General features: G+C 45.6%; 1 protein-coding gene across 1 annotated transcript; it reads left to right on the top strand.

Annotated features, from left to right (window-relative positions):
* The first annotated feature begins 465 nt into the window (after window positions 1-465).
* Window positions 466-24,757, top strand: tgfbr1b (transforming growth factor, beta receptor 1 b). Its single transcript, XM_052054820.1, has 9 exons — window positions 466-604; window positions 12,412-12,663; window positions 12,786-13,058; window positions 14,619-14,849; window positions 17,511-17,678; window positions 18,543-18,699; window positions 19,117-19,241; window positions 19,507-19,637; window positions 20,038-24,757. Exons 1-9 carry the CDS (start codon window positions 541-543, stop codon window positions 20,161-20,163), a joined length of 1,527 nt encoding a protein of 508 aa, XP_051910780.1. The 5' UTR covers window positions 466-540; the 3' UTR covers window positions 20,164-24,757.
* The last annotated feature ends 2,123 nt before the right edge of the window (window positions 24,758-26,880 follow it).

Here is a 26,880-nt window from a genome sequence, read left to right as displayed (position 1 = left end):
CGTTTTGGTGTAATGTTTAATTTTGTTAGGTTGTAGAAGACAGCTCTGCTTTGCTCTTATTTGGCAAACTGTGCAAGAGACAGATTGAGAAGGGGTGCTCAGAAATACTTTTAATACTTGAGTGTGTTAAAAGCGTGTTAGAGTGATAAAACATTTATAAATGGATTGTATGGTCTCAAACAGGTTAAGCAGTTTGCTTGAGGAGCATATCGCTGGTTCATTGTAACAAGTTAGTTGTAATAGTAGTGAAAGTAAAAGTGAGCCATTGTAATAACAAGGTAATTACATTTGATATATTTGTTTTCGAATTTGAAGTATTTTTTAATTAGTACAATACTGAATACAGTAGTAACAGTTTTTGTTTACAGTGGATGAAGAGTGATTTTTTTTAATGGGTGCGGCGTTCGGGTCTTTCTACCAATCAACTGCAGTCTTTTAATTTTGTAGGCGGAACCTGCCGATCCTCCAACCAATCAGGGCTTACCATTCTCAGCGCGTGGAGAAGTTAGCACTCGGGTGCCAGTCTGGTCGGGAGCCACGATGGATACAATACCATGCCTTTTGATCGTCTTGTTTTCCTTAACAAGGATACAGGAAAATAACGGTAACTACTCTTAACACACTACAAGCAGTTGTTCTCGCTGTTTTCCACATGTTTCCACTCAGTTAGACTGTTGCCGGCTCCGAGGTAGTGCGGAAAATCTCTTTTGTTTAAGAAACCCCAAGAAGCGGAGTGTGTCAAACTAAGATGGCGCAGGGTCGCTGACTAGCCTTCTACTGCTTGACTGTGGAATGTTTCTTGTCCGGGTCGGAAAAAAAGAAACGAAAAGTCACCCTTGGCTTTAGGGGCGACTAGAAAAGCTCATGGTGGAAGTTGTAAGCGTTTTCTTGCTGCCTCTTTTGGGTTTCGGCTGTGCAAAGAAGTACGTCCGGAGTGTGTCCAGTTCCTCAAACGCAAAGTTGGCTGCATCCCAGTGCTGGGTGATTTGTTTGCTTATTTGTCAAGCTTTGGTTGCTCATTTACTTTGTGGAGGAACGCGTTCTTTGGAAGTGCCTCTGGCAAATATTTGAACAAATTATTAGCCGGTATGAATGTCATCGCCTCCTCCTCACCCACCCTAAGTTTACCGTTATAGTTCGATGCGACATTGCTGGAGTTCACATTTAGTGGAAATACACTTGTTGACAATGAATCGTATTTTAATTTAGACTCACGAATCACATTTGTTTAAACACTTGGAAATTTGAGCGGAAGTGGTTTGAGTGATAACCAAGCAGCGTACCAGTGAGAATGTAGATTGAATTAATTTACGTTGTTCTCATTCGGATTTATTATGTGGAAGACCCTTGCGGGCGATTGCGTCAAATAATGTCATCATTTCCGCATTAACGTGACTTAATCCGCTCGGTTGACATGCATCTGCTTAATAATGTGCTTATTACTCAAACCACCCTTGTCACCTTTTGCTGCTGTGGAATTTGGCGTTTTCGGCGCTTGTGTTGCTCCGCGTGTCTTTTGAATGAAAACGGGTTGCGGTTGCACGCATAATGCACCGTACAGAGAATTAAAAAAGAAAACGCGTGGAAGAAGCCCGAGTGGTGCTTAGTTGCGGTGGTAACTACCATGCAATTAATACTCAACAGTTTTAAATGCCACCCATCATTGATTTATCCGCATCCACTATTGTTGCCATGTAACACACCCATTTGCAGCGTGTTGCTGCTTGGCTAGTTCATTAGTTAATGTGCATCCCGAGAAAAAAAAAGAGGTCCTATCTTAGGGGAACATCCTATAGTGAGCTTTTCTGACTCAAGCGTTTTCTTTGTGCGTCTTCCCTTTGTGTAGCTTGGGGAGCCTTATCATGAGTGGAAGGGCGCATGCTTTTCACACACAGCATCAATGGGGGATGATCACATCCTCCCCATGCTAAAAGCAGAGCGGTGTCCTCACATAACACCCCGCTGCCTCAGAATTAGGGGCGGTGATCGAATTGATATGTTGGCTTTAGGACACATGGAAGAGGGAGCAAATTCCACATTCTTTGTCCTGCAATTGGATTGTCACGGCGTGAGTCCATTGTAAAGGGGGGGGGGGGGGGGGGGTTGCATTCTTTACATTAGTCAGGAATCTACTACCCTCCACCCCATTTTAAACATATATATTAAATCAATAGCTGTATATTTTATCAGAACACTGAAACATTTCCATGCCCTTTAGTGCTCCTAAAAAGAATGAAATGTGCCCCTGCAGATCCCACGCCTGTTAAGCGCAACATAAAGGCTTATGCTTGTCTTTTATGCTTCTGTGTGTGGTTTTTACGCATGCACACACGCAAAACAGCCACACACATCCACACGCTGGCACCGAGCTAAATTAGGTGGTGTCACGATTGCGAATAACATCCTAGTAGTACCCATCTAATAGACTGTGTCCTTGTTCTCGGTTACCCTCTTCTCCCTCAGCCTCCCACCCCTCAGGCTCATTTGTCTGTTCAACATCACATGATCCTCCCCGCGCCCCCTTTTCAGAAAAATAAATAACGGTCCATGACGGGCGAGGATGTCGGGAGATCCGTTTGGGAGGTTTATCTGCGCTTGAGAGTCGCCACTGTTCGTGAGACTCCATGTAGGGGCGCGGGACCTCCAAATTTGAACCAAATTCTTTGGATGAATCCGGTTGAAGTTTAAATTTCGACACTTTAAAAAAAGAGTTGCGGGGATACCGGCATGACATTTCCACGGTCATTTGCTTGCAAAATAGTGAACCTGTTAATGCATGCATAGTAGTCACATTGTGGGTTTCATAATTTGAGCTCTGGCAGTAATGTTTTATCTTTATTCTGCGAATTGGATGAGTGACCTAAAAACAAACAGATGGCCATTTTACCAATCTAATTATCGCGCTGAGATGGTTTGTCATGTTCCCGCTGTTACGACCGACACAAAGGACTGCTAACAGTAAAAACAAATGAATTGCAGTCCAAGTGTGACAGAGTAGTCACTATTCTACATCAGTGGTGCATTTTGGGGTTGCTTGAGTGGAGTTTTTTTTGTCTCGATGTATATTTGTGAAATCACACAAGATGCATAAGATGGGGACTTAAGGCGATGCACATTTTTACTACAGCTATAAAGCTTGGTGCCAAATGTTTCTGTGTGAAATGTTGAGTTGATCTCATTCTAAAAAGATAATTTCTCTGATTTCGACCCGCCAAGTCCATTTTGGTGGGTTCGGGAGTCTGTTCTTGCAAAATCTGGTACCCGTATCAAGAAAATGACATGGGTTGAAGTGATGGTGTTCAACCAGTTACTGATCCAAATGTGACTCTCCTCTTCCAGCATGGAAACAAACGCTGAGGCAATGGACTTGTCACACTTGCATCACCGTTTCTGATCCACTGCCATTCTGGCAGTTTAAAAGTGATAACTCTGTCAGCTCACGGTTGTCAGAATTTCAGAGCTTCTTGGGGCTCGGGTGGCCGCCTCCACGTTTGACATGCAAGAATGGGACACTCCAAAATTTCAGCTGCTTCTTCTTAATCGCTATTTAGAGTTGACTTTCGTCAACACTGTGTAGCGTTCCTTCCTCTTGCCCGCCTGTTGATTGCTCTGCGGGCTGCCACCGAACGGTACGAGTAGAAGAGCAATGCAAAGCATTCCTGTGACCCTGGATGTCCGTTGTCCCGGCCCAAGGAACCACAACTAATTTGGGAGGTTGTAGCTGTGCCACCAGCCAGTCGATTCAGAGGCACCAAAGCGTTAATGAGTAACACCCTCCACTCTGCTCTTTTTATGGAGGCAACGGCGAATCGCAAGCTCCAATTGTAAAGGGCGAGTGTTTTTTCTGGCAGATTGGATACGGAATGAGAGATATTGCAGCTCCGTACAATCGAAATGACAAACAACAGTTCAAATGAATTTGGACCACTGTGATGTATCCAACAAACGGCAAATCTGCCTTGGAGTGGTGTACTATTCGAGATCAAGTTGTTATTGAAGACAAATTGATTTTTAAAATAAATTCATCCCTCCCCCCCTTCCCCAAGTAACAAAACCAGGGTTGTTTGTTGTCATTTTGCCGATTGTCCACAGCTTGCAGACAAGCTCACAGACACCACAAAGCCTGCCTGTAAAAAGGCATTTGCCCAGACTGATGATTCAACGTATCTCATTGGCAGACGCTCGTCAAAGGCTCATTTGTAACTCTGTTCTGTCTGAACACGCATGTCGACCACACATTGTTTTGTTACATCGTGTTCTTATGACTAGATTGGTTCTGTATTCGGAGGAGTAGTTCTAGGTTGGTCACTCAAATCTCTGAGGAGTTGGTCCATCTCAGATCTGGTTCAGATCAGTCGGTGCAAAATCCATCCATCCCATTCGGTCATCACTGACCTCGCCCCGAGGAGAGGGCAGGTGCAAAGAGAAGACGCGGCAGTCAAACAGGCCAAAGTGTAGTTGGCAAAGAAAGGGAATCTTTGCAACGACATTTTAAAATGCTACACGCCACGCGACATGACTGGGATGTCGTCAGCGTCAGAAATTATGGAATTTTGTGACAACGTAGAGACAATGTCATTATTTCGGTGTTCATGTTCGTTTCCCCGTGAGCTTTTTCTCATGTCAAATAGGGACCTTGGCTCAACAAAGGTTGTTGTCCGGCTAACTGTGCATATACGAACTGAACTGAAACAGCCCTACCGAACCGCCTCAACAATTTTCCAGAGCCGTTCCACCCCGAGTGTGTGATAACTGTAATTACAGTTACAGCCTTTTTTTTATTGTCTTTTCCTTGGGAAGGTGCCGTCTATTTTCAGGGAAGCGTTTATTTGTCTTAAGTGGATGATTCAGCTTGCGGCTAATTAGGACACAGTGGCTACTAAGGGTCCTTTGTTCTTGTTAACATTTTCCGACTCGACTGACCCAGAGGACTGTTTCAAAAAAAGTATATTGCACCCTCCCCGATCCCATCCCCCATGAAGTCACAACAAAGTCTTAAATCAAGCCCCACTCTTTGTCATACGACGAAGAGGTTTAGGCATACATTTAAATTGTGGCTGACGCGGCGTAGCCTCAGTTGCCCCCGTCTTTTGGTGTGTATGGTCAGCATGGTGGATGTCGGCTCTGATGTGTGCACTCACCTGTTCTAAAAAGGGGTGAGGAGGCAAAGAATATTTGCAGTTTGTGGAGTTTTTTTTTTTACTTGTGTCTACATGTGTAGGCTCACGCAGCTGTCAGGCCATTTAACCTTTTAATCAAACTGCTCCATATTCATCAGAAGAGCGCGCCAGACAGATGTACGGTCTGATTCCCCTCCCATTCTCAATTTCTATGGCTGTCCTTATCCTTTTCTTTGTTGCTTTAGAAAAAAAACTCACATAAAGCTGACGTAGTTTCATCTGTCATGGTATAAAGCAGGTGCAGCTGTTTTCCGAAGCGCGTGTGGCAAAATCTGTCACCGCAAGCAAACACTGCTTAGAAATGTAAGTGTGCTGTAAACGTTGTTTTGTCAATGCATTTTGGGGATTTTTTTTAGTGGTTGTCGCTTGTCAGTGGAGCATCAGCGCACACATTTCATTTGAGTAAAACGCACATCTGTTACGTTTCTTCACTGTGTTAATCTTATAATTGTCTTGTTGGTGCCAATAACTGCAACAAAATTGCAAATTCTTTTTTTGGGGGGGTGGGCAGTCTCAAAAGGTGGTGTTGATGTATTCCGATTCATTCGAACAACGGAGATTGTGTCAAAATCATGAAATAATGTAGGGTGACTAACGAGGGTGACTAACTAAATGTGTTTCTACCTTTTGACGCTGTCATCTCATTTAGACTAACGATGATGTCACCAACAGGAACAACTGGGAGTGAAGTCCGCCCCCCCGCCCCCCCATGATCCGAACCTGAAATTGATTTCCAGTTACCCGGTGTCAAGGACAGTATCTGGCCCTCTGAACCAGTTCTAGCGTGAGCCAAAATTTAGTTGACACCGCACCGCTCAGCTTTTGCTCTCGCAAGGACAAACAATTCAAAGGGCACGTAGCCGCTCTCCTCTTCTTGCCCCCGCGTACAGATTTTGCAAGAGCACATCTGGTGTCGACAAAGAGCCGGCCGGAGTGGAACGGCGAAATGGGGGACGGGGGGGGGGGGGGGGGGCAGGATACGGTTTGTGGGGCCTTGACCTATGGAAATGACTGTCAAAGGTGAAAGATCTTGCTGGAAGAAAAGAGGGCCAATGCATTAGCTCGCTCACACACGACTCCCGTGAGTGATCTCAGGAATGAGATTGGGGCGGGGGGCAGGGCAACAAGCACGCAGGAACGACTAAAATACACAAACTGGATGCAGGAAGTTCTTCGGTGCAACAATGGGGGGAAAAGATGACGTTTGAGTTCTGTAAAACCAGTATTCATTCAGTATTCAGACGTTGTCCGCTGCTGTAACGATCACAATTATTCTCAGCCGTACTGAGATCGCCGTTGTTTTGAGCGCCAGGACACTAATTATCTGTATATGTTTTCTGTTCTCCGGGAAACGGGGTGCATTGGTTTCCAAGTCAAAGACTTTGGCGGCTGCCACGTGAGTTGGGCGAGAGTACAGCAGGGAATGGTGTTAAATTTAGGAGAGGTGTTTGAAATGTCATACGCTGCACTTCTCGCGGCGCTCAGGGAAGCGATAGCTTTGAACATTTAGAAATCTTTTTAAGCGCCTCCTGTCAAAAATTGGGCTTTTAAGTTTTTTTCCGAAAGAAAGCTTGAAAGAGGACTTTGATGCGTCTCCCCTTGCCAGTCTTTTGGGAACTTATTTTTTTCTGCAAAACAAATCACGCTCTTATTTGAAAAGATAGTGCCTCTACATTTCAAGAGTTAATTAACGTGCAAAAATCGAGGAAAAATAAATAAATTATGTAAGGTTACAATGAACCGAGGACCCGAGTCCTTCCCTTGCCATGTACTTTGTGCAATCTACAGTGTTGTAATCGCTCTTAATTATCTAACCAAATTTCAAGATAAACTCTTGTGACTTTTTGAACAGCGACCGGAATGATCTTGGCCCTCGTACTGCATCGCATTGGTGGAATTAAATTCATATCAGCCCATGAAATATGAAACATAAGCAACTTAGGTTTGCCTGGAAGTTGATTACAGGTAAAAATGTTCCTATCAAAGTGACCCAAATGTGTCATGACTATCATTCATATACTACAATGAATATTAGCAAGAATTAATCTCTAAAAGTTGTCATTTCATTGGAACAGCAAATTTATTTTGCTGCTCTGGTCCCAAATTCAAGTTGCTGCGGGCCACGATGAATAAAGCAAGTCGAAAAACCTTTTACATGATGTACAGGATGGCGAGTTTGGAACTGGACAGGAAAGTAAATAAATCCGTTTTTTAGAAACTATGTGTATCGTCAGGGAAGATGGGTGAGCTTTGCTGGGCGGAGAAGAAATTGCCGCAGGAAATCTGAACCGGAATCATTTCTTGCCAAATGCAAGTCCCACGAGTCACTAACTGAGTCACTAGAGAGGAAGCAAGATTAGTTTGCCCCGCTTCAGACAACAAAGTGTATGCAGAAAATTGGTGAAGATTGAACGACTGTCTGTGTCCTATGTGTTGTCTTGTGTTATTTTTGTTATTTTTGACTTCAAAATGGCGCCGCGAGAGTGGCTGCCTTTCCAGCAGCTCCTTTATTTTGTTGTTCTACTTCTTACTTTCATAACTTTGCTGCTGTGAATTGGGAATTTCTCCATTGTGAGACTAATAAAGGTTTTCTTATCTTATCTTAAAAATATCCACAAAATTCTAATCTTGGTAACTCTTGACAATGGCATTTGATGTACACGTTGTCAAAACAACTTTTTTCTTTGTGTGTGTTGATTTCCGTTGCCACCTTGCACTACCTTACAATACAATACATGCTGATTTATATAGCGCTTTCACAACAGCGGCAGCTGGTGTGAAAGCGCTTAACAAAACAGTTAACATAAAGTAAAATAATAAACACAACACAACACATAAAACACGGACAGTCCTTAGCATAACACAGAGACGACATACGCAAGCCATTACCGGTATTGCATTAGCGCTAGCCGCTACGGTAACAGAAGCGCCGCATTAACAATGCTACGGATTAGTAGCAGTTAGCGGTTGTGCACCGCTTGATGTGGTTGACCGACTTACTGTAATGTGCGTTTTGTGAAAAAGAGCAAAGTGCTCAGAGCTCCGGTTTTGACACCGAGTGACTAGCATGAGATTGTTTCATCACATCAAGTGATCGTAAGTGAAGTTTTTTAGTCAGGTGGTTGACTTTATGCCGGCAACGTGGTTCTCATGTGGAGTTACAACATCCTCGGGGCCTTCCAACTTTCAAGCCTGGGGTGTTATTTCACTTTTCAGTATGAAACTCTCAACATTCACACCGAAGATTTACATTCCCCCCCCCGCCGGTGGTCTACAGTGAAGCCTCCGTTAGTAATCATTTTTGCCCCACACCGTCTCCATTTTTGGGAAAAGGCGATATAGCATGAGCCACTTAAGACAGGCGGGCGAAAGCTTGATATGACAGAAGGGAGAGATTTTAGGCGAAGCCCCACTTTGGCTTTTACTGCTCGAGGATGTTGAGATAAAACGCGGTTCAGCTGCTGACGATAGCTTTAGGTTCCATTGTTGCCTAGCTACCGCTGTCAAATTGTTCACGCGGAAAAGACAAAATAGTAGTAGGGGAGGCCCACGAGCAAGTGTGAGCGGTCACATTATTGCTGTACTTCATGTCGTAAAAGTGTGCGTAAATTGAAAATGCAGTCGTGGAGTCTTCTCGTGATGTGTTTTTTTTTTTTACGACTTGTGAAAGCTGCTTTCTCTTCGGGTTTTCCCACCTTCATCATAAAACTAAATTCGCTTTACATGGATGCCATCGAACTGCCGCCGTCCACAACACCGGATATTTACTCTTGAGTTTTGAAATCAAAGTGAATAACGCGGTAATAAATTCCAATCTTGATGACGGAACCGCTTCGTAGCATCCATCTCCCCTCTGGCGAGCCCTGCTCGGTGACTGTAGCGTTTGTGTCCCGCTCGCTCCCTTCCCCTGCTCACGTCACTTCTTTTCTGTCCAACGCTCAAACGTCGCTGCCCGCTGATACCGCGCGGATGTCGCCATGCATTGTCCGACAATTGTGTGGACAGGGAAGAGAGAGTTTTTCCCGTATTGCTCTCGGACAATACGACTTTCGGAGCCCATTCTACATCCACAGATAGAGTTCAGTTTTGTGGTCTCTACAGCTTTCCCATTAATGTGTATTCAACTGTTGGGACGACAGTGACGAAATCTTATCGCTATCCTAATTGTGATTTATGTTCAGGTTAAGAGGGTTGTTATTTTCCACAGGCTGTTAAAGCCATCTTCCTCTGCTAAGAATGAATAAAGCTGTCATCTTAGCCCTCCCTTTTTCTTCACAACTGCATTTTCATCGTCTGAAAAAAAATCCCAAATTGTTGGCCACCTGGAGGGTGCACGCTGCTTCTTACGATCTGGATTATTATTCATCATTAACATGAGTCAACGATTGGTGTAATTCCCCACACAATAGAATACATTTGACATTCATTCATCTTCTGAGCCGCTTGATCCTCACTAGGGTCGGAGCCTATCCCAGCTGTCTTCGGGCAGTAGGCGGGGGACACCCTGAATCGGTTGCCAGCCAATCGCAGGGCACACAGAAACGAACAACCATTCGCACTCACACTCACACCTAGGGACAATTCAGAGTGTTCAATCAGCCTGCTACGCATGTTTTTGGAATGTGGGAGGAAACCGGAGCACCCGGAGAAAACCCACGCAGGCCCGGGGAGAACATGCAAACTCCACACAGGGAGGCCGGAGCTGGAATCGAACCCGGTACCTCTGCACTGTGAAGCCGACGTGCTAACCACTGGACTACCGGGCTGCCCTACATTTGACATCACTTTTATTAATGATGTCGCACTGAAGTGAAACAATTGGCCGTCAATGCGAAGCTTCATTAGCATCAATTTACGGGTGATTGAAAAGGGACTATAAGAAGAGAAAATTGAACGCACAATTTCTCAGAAGCCGGGGAAAAAAAAAGCCTTAGGCGCAACGGAGCAAACTTTTTGCTCCATGTTTTGTTTGTTTCGTCTGCCTCCCTCACTGGTGTCGTTCAAAGCTTTTGTCTTAGATTAAGTGAACTGCATCGGAACTGAGACTGACCTTGCCCGTCTGCCCTTTCATATTTTTCGAAGGGCTTGCACATTTGAACTGGAGAGTCTCCGTTTTGAGAAAAACGCTCGCACCCGTGTGCCGCTGTGTTTGCTTGACGCAGAAACCGCGTAAACCGCGAGCATTCCCAGGTGTTTTGCCGGAAGTTATTTTGTTGTCTAGACTGCTGTCTGCGCATGTTCGTCTTTTGATGCGACGGACAGAATTCTCTTGTCCTGAGGTTGAGTCAGGGTAGATCAGTGTCATCTGGCTTTTATTTAGCTGTCTGCTGTCTTGAGGTTAGTTTTTTTTTCTTTTTCCAGTGACCCGCCCATCACATGCAGCACACGGGCACACAAATACTTGTTAAAAAAAAAAAAACGTCAGTCTGGACTTTTCACCCTCAACGCAAGCTCATTTCCAGGACGAGGAAGTCTGCTGGTAGATGAAATCATTCCTCGACTGCCAACATTTTTTTCCTTCGCATTTTCTTGTAGCGCCACTTTGCAGATGTCTCATCAGAATCCCGCTGGTGTCATTTTCATACTATTCCTCTCAGCGACCAAACATCACAGACTATGCATGGTCTGCCGGGTTAATTATTTAAAGATCTTGTCCTACTAGGTGCGTTGTTTTTGTCTTAACCTAGTCAGCCACGACCGATATATCAATGAGCTACTGTCTAGTCTGTGCTCGGGGGAAGGACACTTTAAGGATAATGAATAAATGAGGCCATGTCGACATGAATCCAGTCTTGGCAATAAGAGATCCGTACGTGTCGAGTGCATCACAAAGTACCTGCCTGCGCATGCCCGCGGCTTCCCAATTGGCTTTGGAGTAGTGTTGCAAAATATATTTTTTTTCTATTTCTGTCCCTGCATGCAGTTCAGTTCCAATTTGAAAGTTTCATCAAAATGACCTCAAAAACGTTAATGATTGTGTGACCGGTTACATCATGGAAGAAGAAGGGTCCAATCAACCCAGCAATGGAGACGACGCAATAAACCATCAGCGTCGGAGACTCTCGTTTAGCTTTAAGAATGTCCGCTGGGTTTCATACTCTTTCCCCTGGCTTTGTGCGAGCACCTGCGCCAGCATTTTTATTCTTTTTTTTTTTCATCAGTGGCAGTAGTAGCAAGCTTCCACTACCTGGTGTATCAAGAACAGACTCTGTTTCGAGAAACCGGTCATGTTTATTGGACTACGGAGCAGTTTGAAGGCCGTAAAACTTCAGAAACTGGAGCCGAACCGCAATCGGGGACATGAAACGTTCTTGCCAGTCAGCAATTTTGCAATGCAGCGTCCCAGTGTCAATTCATGAGCCGTGGGCAAGGTTATGACGTGCCTGCAAAAACTGCAAAGGCGAAGCTGTCAATCGCTGATGGCCTCGCGTCTGTTCCAATGATACCGGAAAGGAAAACGGGGGGGGGGAGGTCGGGTGTAGTGCATTTTAGAACAGCTGTGTTATACTTTGTCTTAGGATGTTACATTTTTATTTGAGAGGAGACTGAGAGCAGGAAGACACTGACTGCTGATGCACAATCTAGAATGCGGAGTATCATTCCGCCGTGTGACAGCGGGAGCTCGTCTTAACCTGCGCTTATTTCTGCCACGCACTCGTATCATTAAGTCGCCCGCGGTGACAAATCTGAAAAGCTGCACTTAAACCAAGCGCGGTTGTGTCGGTCACTCAATCACATGAAGCATGTCCAAACGGATCCCACAAGGGTCCGTTTGGTACGGAGGTCTGGACTCGCATCAAAACATTCCATCTTCTCCACTCCCACGTTCTGGGAGTGCCTCGTGGGGGTGGTCTCGGCTCCGTCTCGGGAGTTTCGTCCCAGATTGGAGTTGGTTGCTGCGTGGCCGCTCCCAACGCAGACCGGTAGCTACGGGTGGGAGTATCGCACCCCTCACGATGTGATTAACGGCAAAGCACATCCTATTAGATCAACCAAAAAAAAAAATTCGGTGCTCCCCTTACAGTAGCTGTTCTGTAACTGAGTGTAGGGTCCGTCTGACCGCAAGACTCCGAGTAACATCAAACATCCCGAAGGAGCGTGCTGTGGTACAAGTGCAATTTTACTGACGTGTCGTCTCATTCCGTCAGGGACTTTCCATTCCCTAATATTGGCAACAGACACTTTTACCTCATTTGTAAACTCATTTCGCCCTGATTTTTTTCCCCTCCAGCCCTCCAGTGTCACTGCGAGCGCTGCAGTGCCAACTCGAGCTGCACAACAGATGGCGTCTGTTTCGTCAACATCCGCAAGACGGGCAACACCTTGACGACGGAGCTGCGCCAGTGCGTTCCCGAAAAAGAGCTGTTCCCGCGGGATCGACCCTTCATCTGCGCCCCATCCTTCAAGCACGACACGGGCCTTTATCCCATTTGCTGTACCACCGATTATTGCAACAAGGACCCTGACCTCACCGTTTTCCCTGGTGAGACCGCACGTAATTCTTTGAATATTTTCAAAAGGAACTTGCGCTCGCACTTGTCAGTGTCTTCCCAGAGGGCTTGGACAGAGCATTCAAAGACTTTTTTTCCGCGTGTTTTCTTGCAGTCCCTACTGCAAAGACTCCATCTCTGGGACCCGTGGCTCTTGCCGCAGTGATTGCCGGGCCGGTGTGTATCTTCTGCTTGCTGCTGGTTTTGGCATTCTACGTCTGCCACAGCCACCGGGGGCTGGGGGCCGGCGGGGCAGGGCCCCACCATCACCACCACCACCACCGCGTGCCCAACGAGGAGGATCCCTCCATGGACCACCCTTTTATCACCGTTGGAACGACGCTGAAGGACCTCATCTATGATATGACCACCTCAGGTTCAGGATCGGGTATGCTGCTACTGACCTACTCATTTTGTTTGTTTGTGGGGGGGAAAAACAACAACAACAACAAAACAAGAGTGATTATTGTGCACCAAACAAGCGACTGCTCTGCTTGGAAGAGTAATTGGATGCAGTTTGGTTCAGTTAAGACCAAGTGTTAAAATGATATCTCTTTGCAGCATCTGTAATTCTTGTTTTCTCCGAAATCAGACACTGGTCAAGAGTGTGATGCTCCAACCCTGAATCAGCGTATTGGATTGATTCGTACGATTGGAGTTCTGCTTTAATGTCACATTCATTCATCTTCCGTACCGCTTGATCCTCACTAGGGTCGCGGGGGGTGCTGGAGCCCATCCCAGCCGTCTCCGGGCAGTAGGCGGGGGACACCCTGAATCGGTTGCCAGCCAATCGCAGGGCACACAGAAACAAACAACCATTCGCACTCACACTCACACCTAGGGACAATTTAGAGTGTTCAATCAGCCTGCCACGCATGTTTTTGGAATGTGGGAGGAAACCGGAGCACCCGGAGAAAACCCACGCAGGCCCGGGGAGAACATGCAAACTCCACACAGGGAGGCCGGAGCTGGAATCGAACCCGGTACCTCTGCACTGTGAAGCCGACGTGCTAACCACTGGGCTACCGGGCCGCCCTAATGTCACATTAAATCAAGAAAATATAATTGATTCATTGCAGTTAATGCCACACGCGAGGTTGAGTTGGCTTTTTTTTTTTTGTCACTTAATCAAGCAAATGTCTGACATTTAAATTGCAGCGCCAGCCACAATTGCCGTCAAATGATGCAGAGGAATGTGATTTCAACTTTCATTCTTCATTGTCTGTCATTGCATAACCACAACCTGCCCTCATTGTCGGGAATGCAAAGAGCCGACGCAAAATCGAGAAAAGGGGCATTCGGAGTGAAACACTCACTTTTTATTTTTATTGGTTGTTCTTTGTGGCCTACCGTTATATAATGTTAATATGCCTCTGTGTGTATGATATGCATGCACTCACACCTGAGCAGATGATCGGCTATAAGCTAATTCAGAGCATAGATGCAGTATTTACACTTTCTCGCCATACACACTTGTCTGTTCTGGCTTCAGTCGTCTCTCTGTGGAGAGTGTGGCACCTCGCGCAGGCTGCCAAGAGCGCGCTTGCTTCCAGTCCTTCCAGCTATTTTACACCATATTGCACAATGTGCAATTGTGCATGCCACTGGTGCAATGTGTCAATGTGAGGTGTGGGCTTTTTTTTTGTTTCCTCTAATTACTTTTCACAGTCAGACTGTGTGTTTTATGTCTGTTTGCGTGGGGTCTCGGTATCAGCTGAGGATTTGAAATGAATTCTGGTGTTTTGCTTCCTTCTCAGCAGTTTGCCAAATTTATTATTGAAGCATGTGAGCTGGATAAACGTTTCTGAGGTTTAATTTGCGAGCCCAGAAACGACATTTTTCACTTTTTCTCTATTTTTTATTTGTATTTATATATTTTTTTAACCTTCACTTATGTTACCATTGATGTTAGCATTTTTTTAAATTTTAAAATCTGCTTTATCTACAGGCCTGCCTCTTCTTGTCCAGAGAACAATTGCCAGGACCATCATCCTCCAGGAAAGCATAGGGAAGGGGCGTTTTGGGGAGGTGTGGCGAGGTAAATGGCGTGGCGAGGAAGTGGCTGTGAAGATTTTCTCCTCCCGGGAGGAGCGGTCTTGGTTCCGAGAAGCTGAGATCTACCAAACCGTGATGCTGCGACATGAGAACATTTTGGGCTTCATCGCCGCAGACAACAAAGGTGAGCTACTCCCAAGAGTGTCGGCTCGCCTGCTCGTCTGAGACGCTTAGGTGGATGATGGATGTTCAAGAACAATATCACTATTTTAGAGAGGAATAAAAATGTTGGAATGTTTGATAGGGTCCCATAAAGTGTCGCAATAAATTCAAGCCGCGTTCAAAAGAGTTCCTTCTGACAATGCGATCATCTGCAAATGTATGCGTTGGCAGCTCGAATACAGGTGAGCCTTGAGATTTCTGTCTACAAAGGGAAATTGTTGCTCCAGGTGAAGCCGCGCAGGCGGTTGTTCGGTGGGAACGGGCAGACTCGCTAGACAGTGTGGAGGAGTAAAACTCCCCAGTGGAGACGCGGCAGACATCGGATGCAACAATACGCGTCTTCGGCCGCGCGTCGTTTTCTGAATACGGAATTTCGAAAACAAAGACGAGAGGCAACACACAAACACCGAGCGGCCTGCCGTCGAGAAGAAACTGTCGCAGTGCAGTGCAAATGTAATCGTGGCTTATTATTCCCTCCACTGACCGCCCGTGTAAATGGGCCTGTTGAGACAATGAAAGAAAAGAGAAAATGTTGTGTGTCTTCAAGGCTGAGTCTTTTGTTCAACCCGACCTCAGAAAAACATTTACGCCTGCGCACAAGGCACTGCTTGCGCGTTCGATCCCGTTCTTTTTCATTGATTAATTTTATAATAAAATAAATATAATAAACGGGCGGCCCGGTAGTCCAGTGGTTAGCACGCCGGCTTCACAGTGCAGAGGTACCGGGTTCGATTCCAGCTCCGGCCTCCCTGTGTGGAGTTTGCATGTTCTCCCCGGGCCTGCGTGGGTTTTCTCCGGGTGCTCCGGTTTCCTCCCACATTCCAAAAACATGCGTGGCAGGCTGATTGAACACTCTAAATTGTCCCTAGGTGTGAGTGTGAGTGCGAATGGTTGTCCGTCTCTGTGTGCCCTGCGATTGGCTGGCAACCGATTCAGGGTGTCCCCCGCCTACTGCCCGGAGACGGCTGGGATGGGCTCCAGCACCCCCCGCGACCCTAGTGAGGATCAAGCGGTACGGAAGATGAATGAATGAATGAATGAATAAATATAATAAACGGGCGGCCCGGTAGTCCAGTGGTTAGCACGCCGGCTTCACAGTGCAGAGGTACCGGGTTCGATTCCAGCTCCGGCCTCCCTGTGTGGAGTTTGCATGTTCTCCCCATGCCAGCGTGGGTTTTCTCCGGGTACTCCGGTTTCCTCTCACGTTCCCAAAAACATGCATGGTAGGCTGATTGGACGCTCTAAATTGTCCCTAGGTGTGATTGTGAGGGTGGATGGTTGTTCGTCTCTGTGTGCCCTGCAATTGGCTGGCAACCGATTCAGGGTATCCCCCGCCTACTGCCCGGAGACAGCTGGGATGGGCTCCAGCACCCCCCGCGACCCTAGTGAGGATCAAGCGGTACGGAAGATGAATGAATGAATGAATGAATGAATGAATGAATGAATAAATATAATAAACGGGCGGCCCGGTAGTCCAGTGGTTAGCACGCCGGCTTCACAGTGCAGAGGTACCGGGTTCGATTCCAGCTCCGGCCTCCCTGTGTGGAGTTTGCATGTTCTCCCCGGGCCTGCGTGGGTTTTCTCCGGGTGCTCCGGTTTCCTCCCACATTCCAAAAACATGCGTAGCAGGCTGATTGAACACTCTAAATTGTCCTAGGTGTGAGTGTGGGCGTGGATGGTTGTTCGTCTCTGTGTGCCCTGTGATTGGCTGGCAACCAATTCAGGGTGTCCCCCGCCTGCTGCCCGTAGACAGCTGGGATAGGCTCCAGCACGCCCCGCGACCCTAGTGAGGATCAAGCGGCTCGGAAGATGAATGAATGAATGAATGAAATATAATAAACGTGCATGCTGTTACATATTCCCTGTCAAATTCTACAGGCGTAATTTTCTTTCCCCCTGGGGAGCCAAGTCGCAAGATGGCCTTAGGATACGCGCCAGCTATCGGGTTCTTGTTGTTTAATCCCATCAATTATGAATTCCAATGGTTTTTTTTTGGGGTTTTTTTTGCAGAGCCAGCATAGTGAGCATACAAAGCGCCGCACATCTGTTATGGAAAACCGATTGACCTCCAGTTTATTCCCTTTTTATCCGCCCGTCCGCACAACATATGTTGTCATAAAATAATACAATTGCATTATTATGACACAGTACAATATTCAATGTCGATTTTGAATGGCACAAAATGCAGTCTTTTCAACCCGTGGCTCACCTTATTCGAATCTTTGGATGGCATTGAAATGCGCCATTAGCACAGTGTGAACTCGTCTCCTTCTTCCTCTTTCATCTCCGAACGTACATTGGCAGTCGGAAAACAACCTTTGGTGTGGATTAGTGTCTGCTACACAGCGTTGGGCAAATATTCGAGGCATTTTCCCGAAAACGTAACCGGTTCCAAATTGTCAGTGGTTCTCAAACTGAGGTTGAAATGTTTTTACTTGTATTTATTTTTTTAATAGTCATTCATATGCCACAAGGGTATTGAATGTTTAGTCGGCGTCCCCCTATGTGACGGGGCCCCTGGTTTTAAGATATTTTGCGGTATCACTGTAAATTTGGGGGATTCTGGACATCTGTGTTTGTACGCGATTCGATAAATCTCGTACGTTTTTATCCCTCTCTGTAGATAATGGGACCTGGACACAACTGTGGCTGGTGTCGGACTATCATGAGCACGGCTCTCTGTTTGACTACCTGAACCGCTACACGGTCACCGTCGAAGGCATGATCAAGCTGTCTCTGTCCACCGCGAGTGGCCTGGCCCACCTCCACATGGAAATTGTTGGAACGCAAGGTGAGAGTGGCGAAGAATAGCAAGAAAAGTGTCGAAACTCTTCAAATGACCCCGGATCAAACCTTCTCCTTCAAATGGATGGCAAAACAAACATATCACAATGCCGACTAATCCTTTTAACAAAAGGAAGGCTGTCTCATGCTTTTGTACACTTTCTATTCGAGCCCGGAGAGAAAGAAAATGAAAATGACTCAAAATAGCATCAGTTTGTACCCATTACCTAGGACGGAAAATTGCCTCCGCTACCGCACGCACAAATCGGGAAGGCAAACTTGAACTTGCCTGAGGCTAAAAGCTGCAAACCGAAGAGCCTCTCCAGCTGTCAAAAGACCTGTTTTGTACTTTGCCACAGCAAGTATTCTTGGGCGCAGTGGTAAAGACTCAATATCCAAAAATCACAACCACATGAAAAGGAAAATCATTTCTCAGCGTTCCAAACACAAAGCATTCGAAACTATTTGATCGGAAAAACATTCACGACACTCGCCAATCTTTCCGGTGGAGGATGTCCTGGCGTTTTGATTTCACTCCAAGGTCGTACTTTGCGACGCTAGGCAAAGCACTTCAATTAAAAGCTACACGTCGGGACTCCGAATGTTAAACACCGCACGCATTTGCCGGGAGTATCTCTTACATTAGCGATAACAGCCTGTGGAAAACAACCCCAGGGTCAAAAGGAAGTAGCGCGGAAAACAACGGGGTTTTATAACGTTCCTTTGCACACGTGAAAACACTTTGTCGGGTCTTACGAACCGGTAGAGACAAAACCACTTTCATGATTGTAAACGTGAAAATAAGCGGAGACGTAAAGAGCCGTATTTCCGAATCGATCGCGAGCGTGACGCTTTGGACTCTCCCCTGCAGGCAAGCCAGCGATCGCTCACCGAGACCTGAAGTCAAAGAACATTCTGGTGAAGAAGAACGGAACCTGCTGCATTGCAGATTTAGGTCTCGCTGTCCGGCATGACTCGGCCACCGATACCATTGACATCGCTCCGAATCACAGGGTGGGAACCAAAAGGTAAGTCGGAGCCGCATAGGCGGGCACCTCGCGAGGTCGGATGAGTGCTGGCACGTTCGTCGATCCATTCGTACCTGAGGCGGACTCGCTCTCACTTTGAATACGGCGTACAAAAAAAGCACACCAGACAAACAAGGCCATGACAGATTTTAAAAAAATGAAGACGCACAGGCTGATTGATTATACTGCGCCTTATCAGTTAGGGCATTGTGCAAATTGAGCAATTTTGATTGGAGTCTCTGGTCCTATTTGTCCCGTTTCTATGTTGAAGCAGGCGTATTGGATGCTTGGTGTTCAGCTTTTTCTTTCCGGTTGGCCGGTTCTTAGTTTGGATACGACTGGATTCTTTTCATTGAATGAACTGCGAATGGTGCCATGTATTGTTTTCAGCCGATTGATCCTTTTTTTTTTTCCCAGGTATATGGCCCCAGAAGTACTGGATGACTCCATAAACATGAAACACTTTGAATCCTTCAAGCGAGCCGACATCTACGCCATGGGATTGGTCTTCTGGGAGATTGCCAGTCGCTGCTCCATGGGAGGTGCGATTGCGGCGCGGGATTCACTCAAGTGACTGGAAGATTGACAAATTGCCTGGCTGAATGCTGGATAAATGGAACAAAAGAGTGCAGTTATTTGTTGAATTATTGATGCCTGCATTATTAGGTACAGGGCCAAAAAAGCGTAGCAGGCAAACCACAAGAGTGGGGGTCGGGGGTGGGAGTGGGGGCTTGGGGGGGGGCAGCATGCAATTTGACCTGTATTTACCACAAAAAAACAAAACCCAAAACATCTTTTTTTTTCAAGGAATCCATGAGGACTACCAGCTACCATACTATGACCTGGTTCAGTCCGATCCATCGGTGGAGGAGATGAGGAAGGTGGTTTGCGAGCAGAAGCTTCGGCCGAACATTCCCAATCGCTGGCAGAGCTGCGAGGTAGTACGAATGAGTGCATTCCCACCCGACATAATTTTCAGATAGCGGATGAAATTCATCAAAATATTTGAGGACGTTTTACTTGATTTCTGTCTTCTTCTCAATTTTAATATTTTCAGCATGAAGCTGTGAGTGCAACCTCGAATGCTGAAAATGATTTAGTTATGTTAGACGGTTTTCGTAGAGAATGAGTATTGTTATCTCTCTGTGTTGCTGCACCGTTAGTGTTGACTTCTCTGTTGCTTCAAGCGGTGGTTCACATTCAGCCTTTTGGGGTCCTGGAACCCCCGCGTAATTTTTTTTGAACGGTCAGTCGAGGAGGAATACGACGGCATTTCTGGCTACTCCGTCGGAGAGTTGCAATGAAGTGATGAAAGTCTGTTCTCTGTCCTCTCCGCAGGCGTTACGTGTCATGGCTAAGATCATGAGAGAGTGCTGGTACGCCAACGGCGCCGCCCGACTCACGGCGCTGCGGATCAAGAAGACCCTCTCCCAGCTCAGTCAACAGGAGGGAATCAAGATGTAGAACGCAAACAGGCACGCAGACGCATTTCGGACTGGCATCCGTATCATTAGCATTACATTCGTTCTCATCGACATTCGGTTTTCCTCTCCTCCGGATCGGGAGGGAAACGCAGACATGATTTCTCTCTTTCTCGCCCTTCACTCGCCAAACGGTGAGTTTTGCATTTAGAACCGAAGACATTGTCGGCGCGTTGCACACCCGAATCCACGGACGGGCGGGTCAACGGTTGAATGTGATGAAGGGACGGCGGTGCCCGAGGAGGGCAGTAAAAGTGGACGTAAAAGGAAACCTTCACCTGTTTTTCCTCCTTGTTCCTTCACTCATGAAAGGAAGACCCTCTTCAAGACCCTTTTGGACAACGGGAGTCCATCCAGACGGGCCTTCATTGCTCGGACATCCTCAGGTAGATCCAGCAGCAGACAGTCGGTTGGTATCGCCCTGAGAGACCGCAGAGCCGCCTTACATGTTCATCCTCGCCCGCCTCATTTGTGTATTTGCGTTTCATGATTCACTTGGCTGGGCTGTGAGCGAATCGCGTTCATCCAATGTACGTTTTTTTTCTTCTAATGTGATGATATGTCACATTAGCCCAATCCGCGGGGACAATTTACCAACACAAACGGCGCGTTCTTTAACGAATATCATTAGACAAAAGTGCTCCCGCAAGACGAATGCGTTCTCGTCTCGGGATTGAAAAGCGTCGGTTTGACTCGACCGTGGAGAAATGCACAGCGCGGATAGTTGTTTGTGGCTGCCCTAGTTCGTGGAAACTCGTATGCTCAAGCTAAATTATGAGGAAAGAAGTCCTATGCGATTCTTTAGAAAGCATTTTCCTTGTACTGGGAGCAGCAAAATAAATCACTGTCTGCCATGGATGATTTAAAAAAAAATGGCTTTGAAGCTCAGCCATGATGAATAGTATTTGAGTGTCATTATTATTCATCATGGATGTCGGGGTGAGTAGCACCAAGGACTAAAGTATGGACCCGAGTTTTCAGACACCCTCTGTGCAGTCCGGTCAGAATTTTCAGCAACATTTCTCATGGCTACTCTGATCTTGCACCTGGTTTTGATTTTCTTACTGTTGTATTATATCCCCGTCTCCCCCTTTGTATTATCACGGAGATGTGAAGGTCAGTTTAATTTATTGTGGTTTCTTTTCTTTGGAGTGGCAGGGCATGGTTTTCTTCTTTTGAACACTCAAAACTTGGACGTGATGACCTCATTCACTCGTGGCAAACATGCTGCATCATATGCAATTTAAAATGTGTATTTTCTATACTCAAGTCACAAACAACAACAACAATCAGCTGCCGCCATGCCTTCCAGTCCAGCTGTTACCGGAAAGTGCCAGTGCTTTAAAAAAAAAAAATCCTTGATGCATGCCAGCTGCTCCGCAAAGCATTCGTGTCTGCCATGTATGCAGCTGTGTATGTTTGCGTGACAGAAGACGCCGAGCATACAGTCGCTCGTACTATGCACACCCAAAAAAAAAGTCCCGAAGGGAAAGGAAAGATCACGTCACAGCGCTAACAACAACCCAGCCTCAACCCTCTGGTGCCATTTCATGACCTGCCCTCGCCTCGGCCAATAACTCTACGAACAGCTCGTCCTCCCTATTGATCATTTTTTTTGTCCAGGGACAATCAGCATATCACAAAAACTTTTTCAAACGCTTCAAAGAATGATGGACGTTACCCTGAGCAGAGAATCTAAATTCCATGCTCAACTTCTGTTTGTGCAGCAGTTGCATTCAAAACATTGCCCAACCACATTTAAGTTTCAAAGTAGACTAAGCCATAGCTCAATGTTGTGTGTGTGTGTGTGTCATCCTTGTGAGCTAAAAGTTTAGGGACCAATGACAGGATCTTTTATGTACATATGCGACAAGTCATGAAAACTAACCGCAAGAAGAACACCTGATAAAAGTTGTTCACTGTTGCCATCAAAATCGTCCCTTCACAACTTTCAAAAATCGGGCTCCAATGGAAATTAATTTCGGGTCCATATGCAGACTCATACGTTCATGTCAAGAATATGGACTAAATGCTGAAATGGCTTTTAAAACTCCAAAAGTCAAGCGGTTGAAATAAGATTCATGATTGCGCTAATTCTACCTCTGCCCTCGTTTTGTTGTTTGTTTTTTAGCACGTTTTCAGAAAAACGTATGGAATATAGAAATATTGATGACAAACCTGATGTGAAAAAACGAAGTATGTTTTTAATCTGCACCTCAAATACGTGAAGGGACACAAAGCCATCTCTGGTTAAAATTAGCGGGCGACCGGTCCAATTTTGCGAGGGGATGCCGGTAAACCGTACAGCCCAAATCACATATAGCACCTGGTTTCGCTGTTGGTCGGACTCATTTTTGTTCTGTGGCCCGATCTGCTCTCGCCTCTGCAAAACAGAGCGATCGGTGGTGTCGGTGAAATAATCGCAAAACTTAAAGCGGGACTGTAGCTGTGCGGCTTGTTTGTTTCATTAGCAATGTCATTTCTCTGGGATTATTACTTAAAACAAAACACACACAAAAAAGACAGAAACTGCAGCACCTCTGGTATGTCTCAACTCTGATTTCTGTCATTCTTGTCTTAAAAAGTCACCAGCAGCCTTGTACTTTTTCTTTTCAAAGCCCAAGGTGACCCGACTGTACAAAAACACAACATTCATGCTCCTTGTCTTCATTCGGCAATTTTTTTGACGTCCTTGATGCTTTGTCGCCTCTCTTGTCCATTCCGTGAGCTCTAATCTCATCGCTACCAAGGGCCACACTTCACTGCAGCTTGCAGCTCAGCTCAGGATTCACTCGACTAGAATTATTCATTTGGATTTAATTCTTAAATTACGCTTGAGACAAACGCACATGCGTAAACGGGGATAGTATGTTTCGAAACACTTGGATGGATACTCAAACGCTCATCGCTTTGATCGGCCAATATAAGCGCTTTTAAGATCGGCTTTTTTTGCTCCGTTATAAAAATTAAACAAAATACTAATGGCCAAAATATTGTGAAAGAGTCAAATCTGCATTAGTATCGTTGTAAGCGTTAATAGACCAAAAAAAGAAGTCATTTTATTCATTACTTATTTATTTCTAACTATTTTTAATCTGCAATTAATTTTAATCTGCGATTAATCTGCAAACGGAATATTATTCTGCCATATATTGGAATCGACGTGGGTTAATTTGTACTAAATTAAAAGTCACTTTTTAACATCACGGTCCACTTTTCTATCTGGTTCAGTGAGCTGTGATTAAACCAATTCCTGTCTCTTTGATGAAAAAAAAATCTGTTTGTGATTCCGATTTAGCAATCAGTGGGCGCGAGCTGCCTTGTCTGCGCGACTTGGTGTCTCCCAAGCCTGTCAGGTATACCGCACGTGTACTGTATGCCTTTTCTTGGCGAGTAGCCGTTTTCCTGCTCTAAAAAGAGGGACACCGAAAACTATGCCAGCAGCTCTACCACCTCAGACCATAAACAGCTGTGAATGTATCGAGCCAGCATCCGAGCATGAACGACCAATGGGAGCACAAGCCGCATCACGACGTAAAGGTCACGGCGGCAGCGTGCGAGCGCGCAAATATCCGCAACACTGGTCGTCCTCTCTGTCACTCTCTTTGTTTTATTTATGCAAAACAACCGTCAGGGCATCGTCCGCACAGGTTCGTCGATTTAGTTTCAATGCTTACGTGATCCACACTGTGAACAGGACGAGTTGCTCGGAAAACGGTTTAGGAAACGAGCAAGTTGTAGCCCACCCGCTCACCTACAGGGATTTCAATGTTACTTGGGGTCCAAAAGTGCTCGGAAAGGCTGCAGTGAAGCTCTTGTGGCGTGAAAAGTAGCAGGAAGCTAGCTTGATTAGCAGTGTTACTTTGTTTGTTTTTTGTCATTAACTTTTCGAATGCCAAGACTGCACGCGATTGTCCATTCGCTTTGTAGAAGTCATCCTGAAACTGAACATCATCATCATAACCGAAAAAAAAAAAAAAAATATTTGAAAAAAGAAAATACCTCCATTTTAAAGACCAATGTGTTTTACCTCACTGTAAATATAGTCTCTTATTTGTTTACTCCGATTTGTTTTTATTTCTATGAAATGCTTAAGAAATTAAAGAGAAGTTTTGTTTTCTTTCTTCTACGGCTTTTTTTTTTTTTTTTCATCGCGTGGCATTGTGTTTTGTGAGTCCAAACATTGACGGAACGTTTCCACGTTGCCACTCATGCTCTGTGTGTGACCCATCTCGGTAGTGTTGTTCGACGTGAGCTGTACAGTTTAAAAGTGCTTTACAGATGTGAAGCCCCATTTCTGAGCTCTGCTACAAATGCCTTGTTCGATATGCTCTTTGTCTTAAAAAAAAAAAAAAAAACGGAAGGTGGAGGGGAAAAAAGAAGTCAATGTGGTATTTGAGAAGCTCTCCTCGCCACATTGACCCCTCTTGGATTTCTAAACATATTATCTTGACTTTTTTTTTTATATAGTGTGTACACAGATGAATGAGAGTTCATAGGAACTAGAGGACTGAAACATGTTAACTTTTAACATAGCTGGAGTAGAAAATGGCGTGAATAAAGAATGTTTCACTACATCATTGGTGTTTTTATTTGTCACAACGGTGTATTAGCATCGCTAAGATCAGTGTTTACAACATTTCAGTCGACCACCTGTCATGGGTCTGTTTTCTTTCATACATTTCGAGCTTTTCTAACATTGTGAACTATAAATGCCAATTTGTCTCATCAGGTGCAGCGGTCATTCGCTGAAAATTTGTCGTCGACAGGCCGTCGTGAGTGTCAACATGCGGTTGGGGGGCGGATGGCAGCCAGTGGCTATCATGGCTCGGACCAGCCTGGAAGTACACCAATATTTTTGCAAAGTAGAATAACATTTGAGGAAACAGTGACGCTCCGTTATACAGTTTGTGCAGTAGCGGTTGATGTCGTGAAATGCTTTAAAAACAACAAATATATATGCGTGTTCACTTAAGTCGTTTTCCCATGCGATGTCCCCTTTTTAAGCTTTAGAGCAGGGGCGTCAAACTCAGTTCATCGGCAAGCAAAGCCTGACATTGAACCTGTTCATTTGAATCAGGTGCGTTGCAACAGGGAGAGATGGAAAACATGCAGGACAGCAAGCGGCCCTCCAGGAACTGAGTTTGACACCCCTGCTTTAGAGTCATGCAGATAAATGAGCATTTGTGTGCTCCACTTGCTCTGGGTGGCCCTCGGCAGAGCACAGCCGCATCGGAGCCAACATCCATACGCCGCCATCCATCACCGGCATACTGTCTGCAGCATTGACAAGCAATTCGTCACTTCAGGACAAACCGTCCCTCTCCTTGCCTCGCAACTAACATTGCACAATCTTCCATTTGCTCCCAAATGCGTAGTTTGTGTCGTGGTGCAATATCGTCATTACCCACAAAACACAAGGGCAGAACTCAAAATGTTTGGCCTTGCAAGCGGAGGAAACCGAACGCCATATTCTTAATCGGAAGTGCAAATGTATGTCAAGAAACTTGGTTCAGCTCTAGTTCGACTTTTCCCAGGGGAAATCTGTCCACCCACCGCAGCACAATAAGACACCGAATAAATAAATGTGTGCGGCGTCTTAGACCAAAGACATTAGAAGGCGATGAAACTCCGCGGCCCCTCTTGCAGGGTAATGCAGCAGTAAGCAAGCGCTGCAGTGTGCAAATAGCCTCCCGAATGATCCACTGCATCCATTTGCCTCATTCGCGATCGACTTGCAATTCCGCGGCATCTGTTATTCTTCACCAAAGCCGAGATGAGGCAAGTGACAAGAACGAAGGGCAACGGAAAGCACGATCTGCACAAAAAAGTACTCTTGATATTGGATGATCTTTGTCACATTATTTTGTGAGGCAAAAAAAAACAGTCAATGAATGATGAAGTAGTAAATAGCCAGCTGTTTAGTTCGAACTTTGTGGGAACAGATTATGAAACTCATTCTGTTCCACTATGTCTGTGCCAGTACACAAAGCAAATTCCACAAAGGCATCCGAGTTTAGTTAGTTGAAGTGTGATTTGTGGTTTGACAAAAATCCGTGATTCCCAAAGTATTACGCAGGTTCCCTCTAGTGGTATATGAGAGGATCACACGCTTGTGTTCAAATTTCATAATAAGGTTTTACTGTGGCTTCTGCTGTTTTCTGTCTCTGTGTTTAGCAAGCTTTCTCAGAGGAAAATTGAAAACGGATTCATCAAAGAAAGGCTACCAAAAATCCAGACTCCTTTTTGTCATTTTCACCGACTTGACTTGATTGTTCATGAATGACGAGAGTGAGAAACCGTCTCTTTGCAGTTACGGTTCCTCGCCAATAGAGGGTACTGCAGCTCAAGAGATCATTCCTCACTTCAACAATACAGCAGTTCAAAACATTGCTCTTCTACTTCCTTTATATAACTGGAGCAATATGCAGACATGGACAAATGGCAAGTATGTTTTATTTGTGATTTTATGATGTGTTTTTTTCTCGTTTGGATTATGCTTGGTTTGAATTCACATGACTTGTTTTCTTGTCTTGCTCGTCAGGTTTTTTTGTCCACCTGTTCTTGTTAACCTGTTCTTTGTGTCAACCAATCAGCTTCGTCAGTCACTCGGGCGTTGCCCAGGTGCACCGAGTTGTCTCATCACTTTGCTTGTATTTAGTTCCCAGGTTTTGCTCAGTCCTTGATGGCTCATTGTTGC

Source organism: Hippocampus zosterae, chromosome 20 (genome assembly GCF_025434085.1).
Source record: "Hippocampus zosterae strain Florida chromosome 20, ASM2543408v3, whole genome shotgun sequence".
NCBI lineage: Eukaryota > Metazoa > Chordata > Actinopteri > Syngnathiformes > Syngnathidae > Hippocampus > Hippocampus zosterae.
Note: the sequence above shows the minus strand (reverse complement) of the source record. Positions and strands in the feature narration are given on the sequence as shown.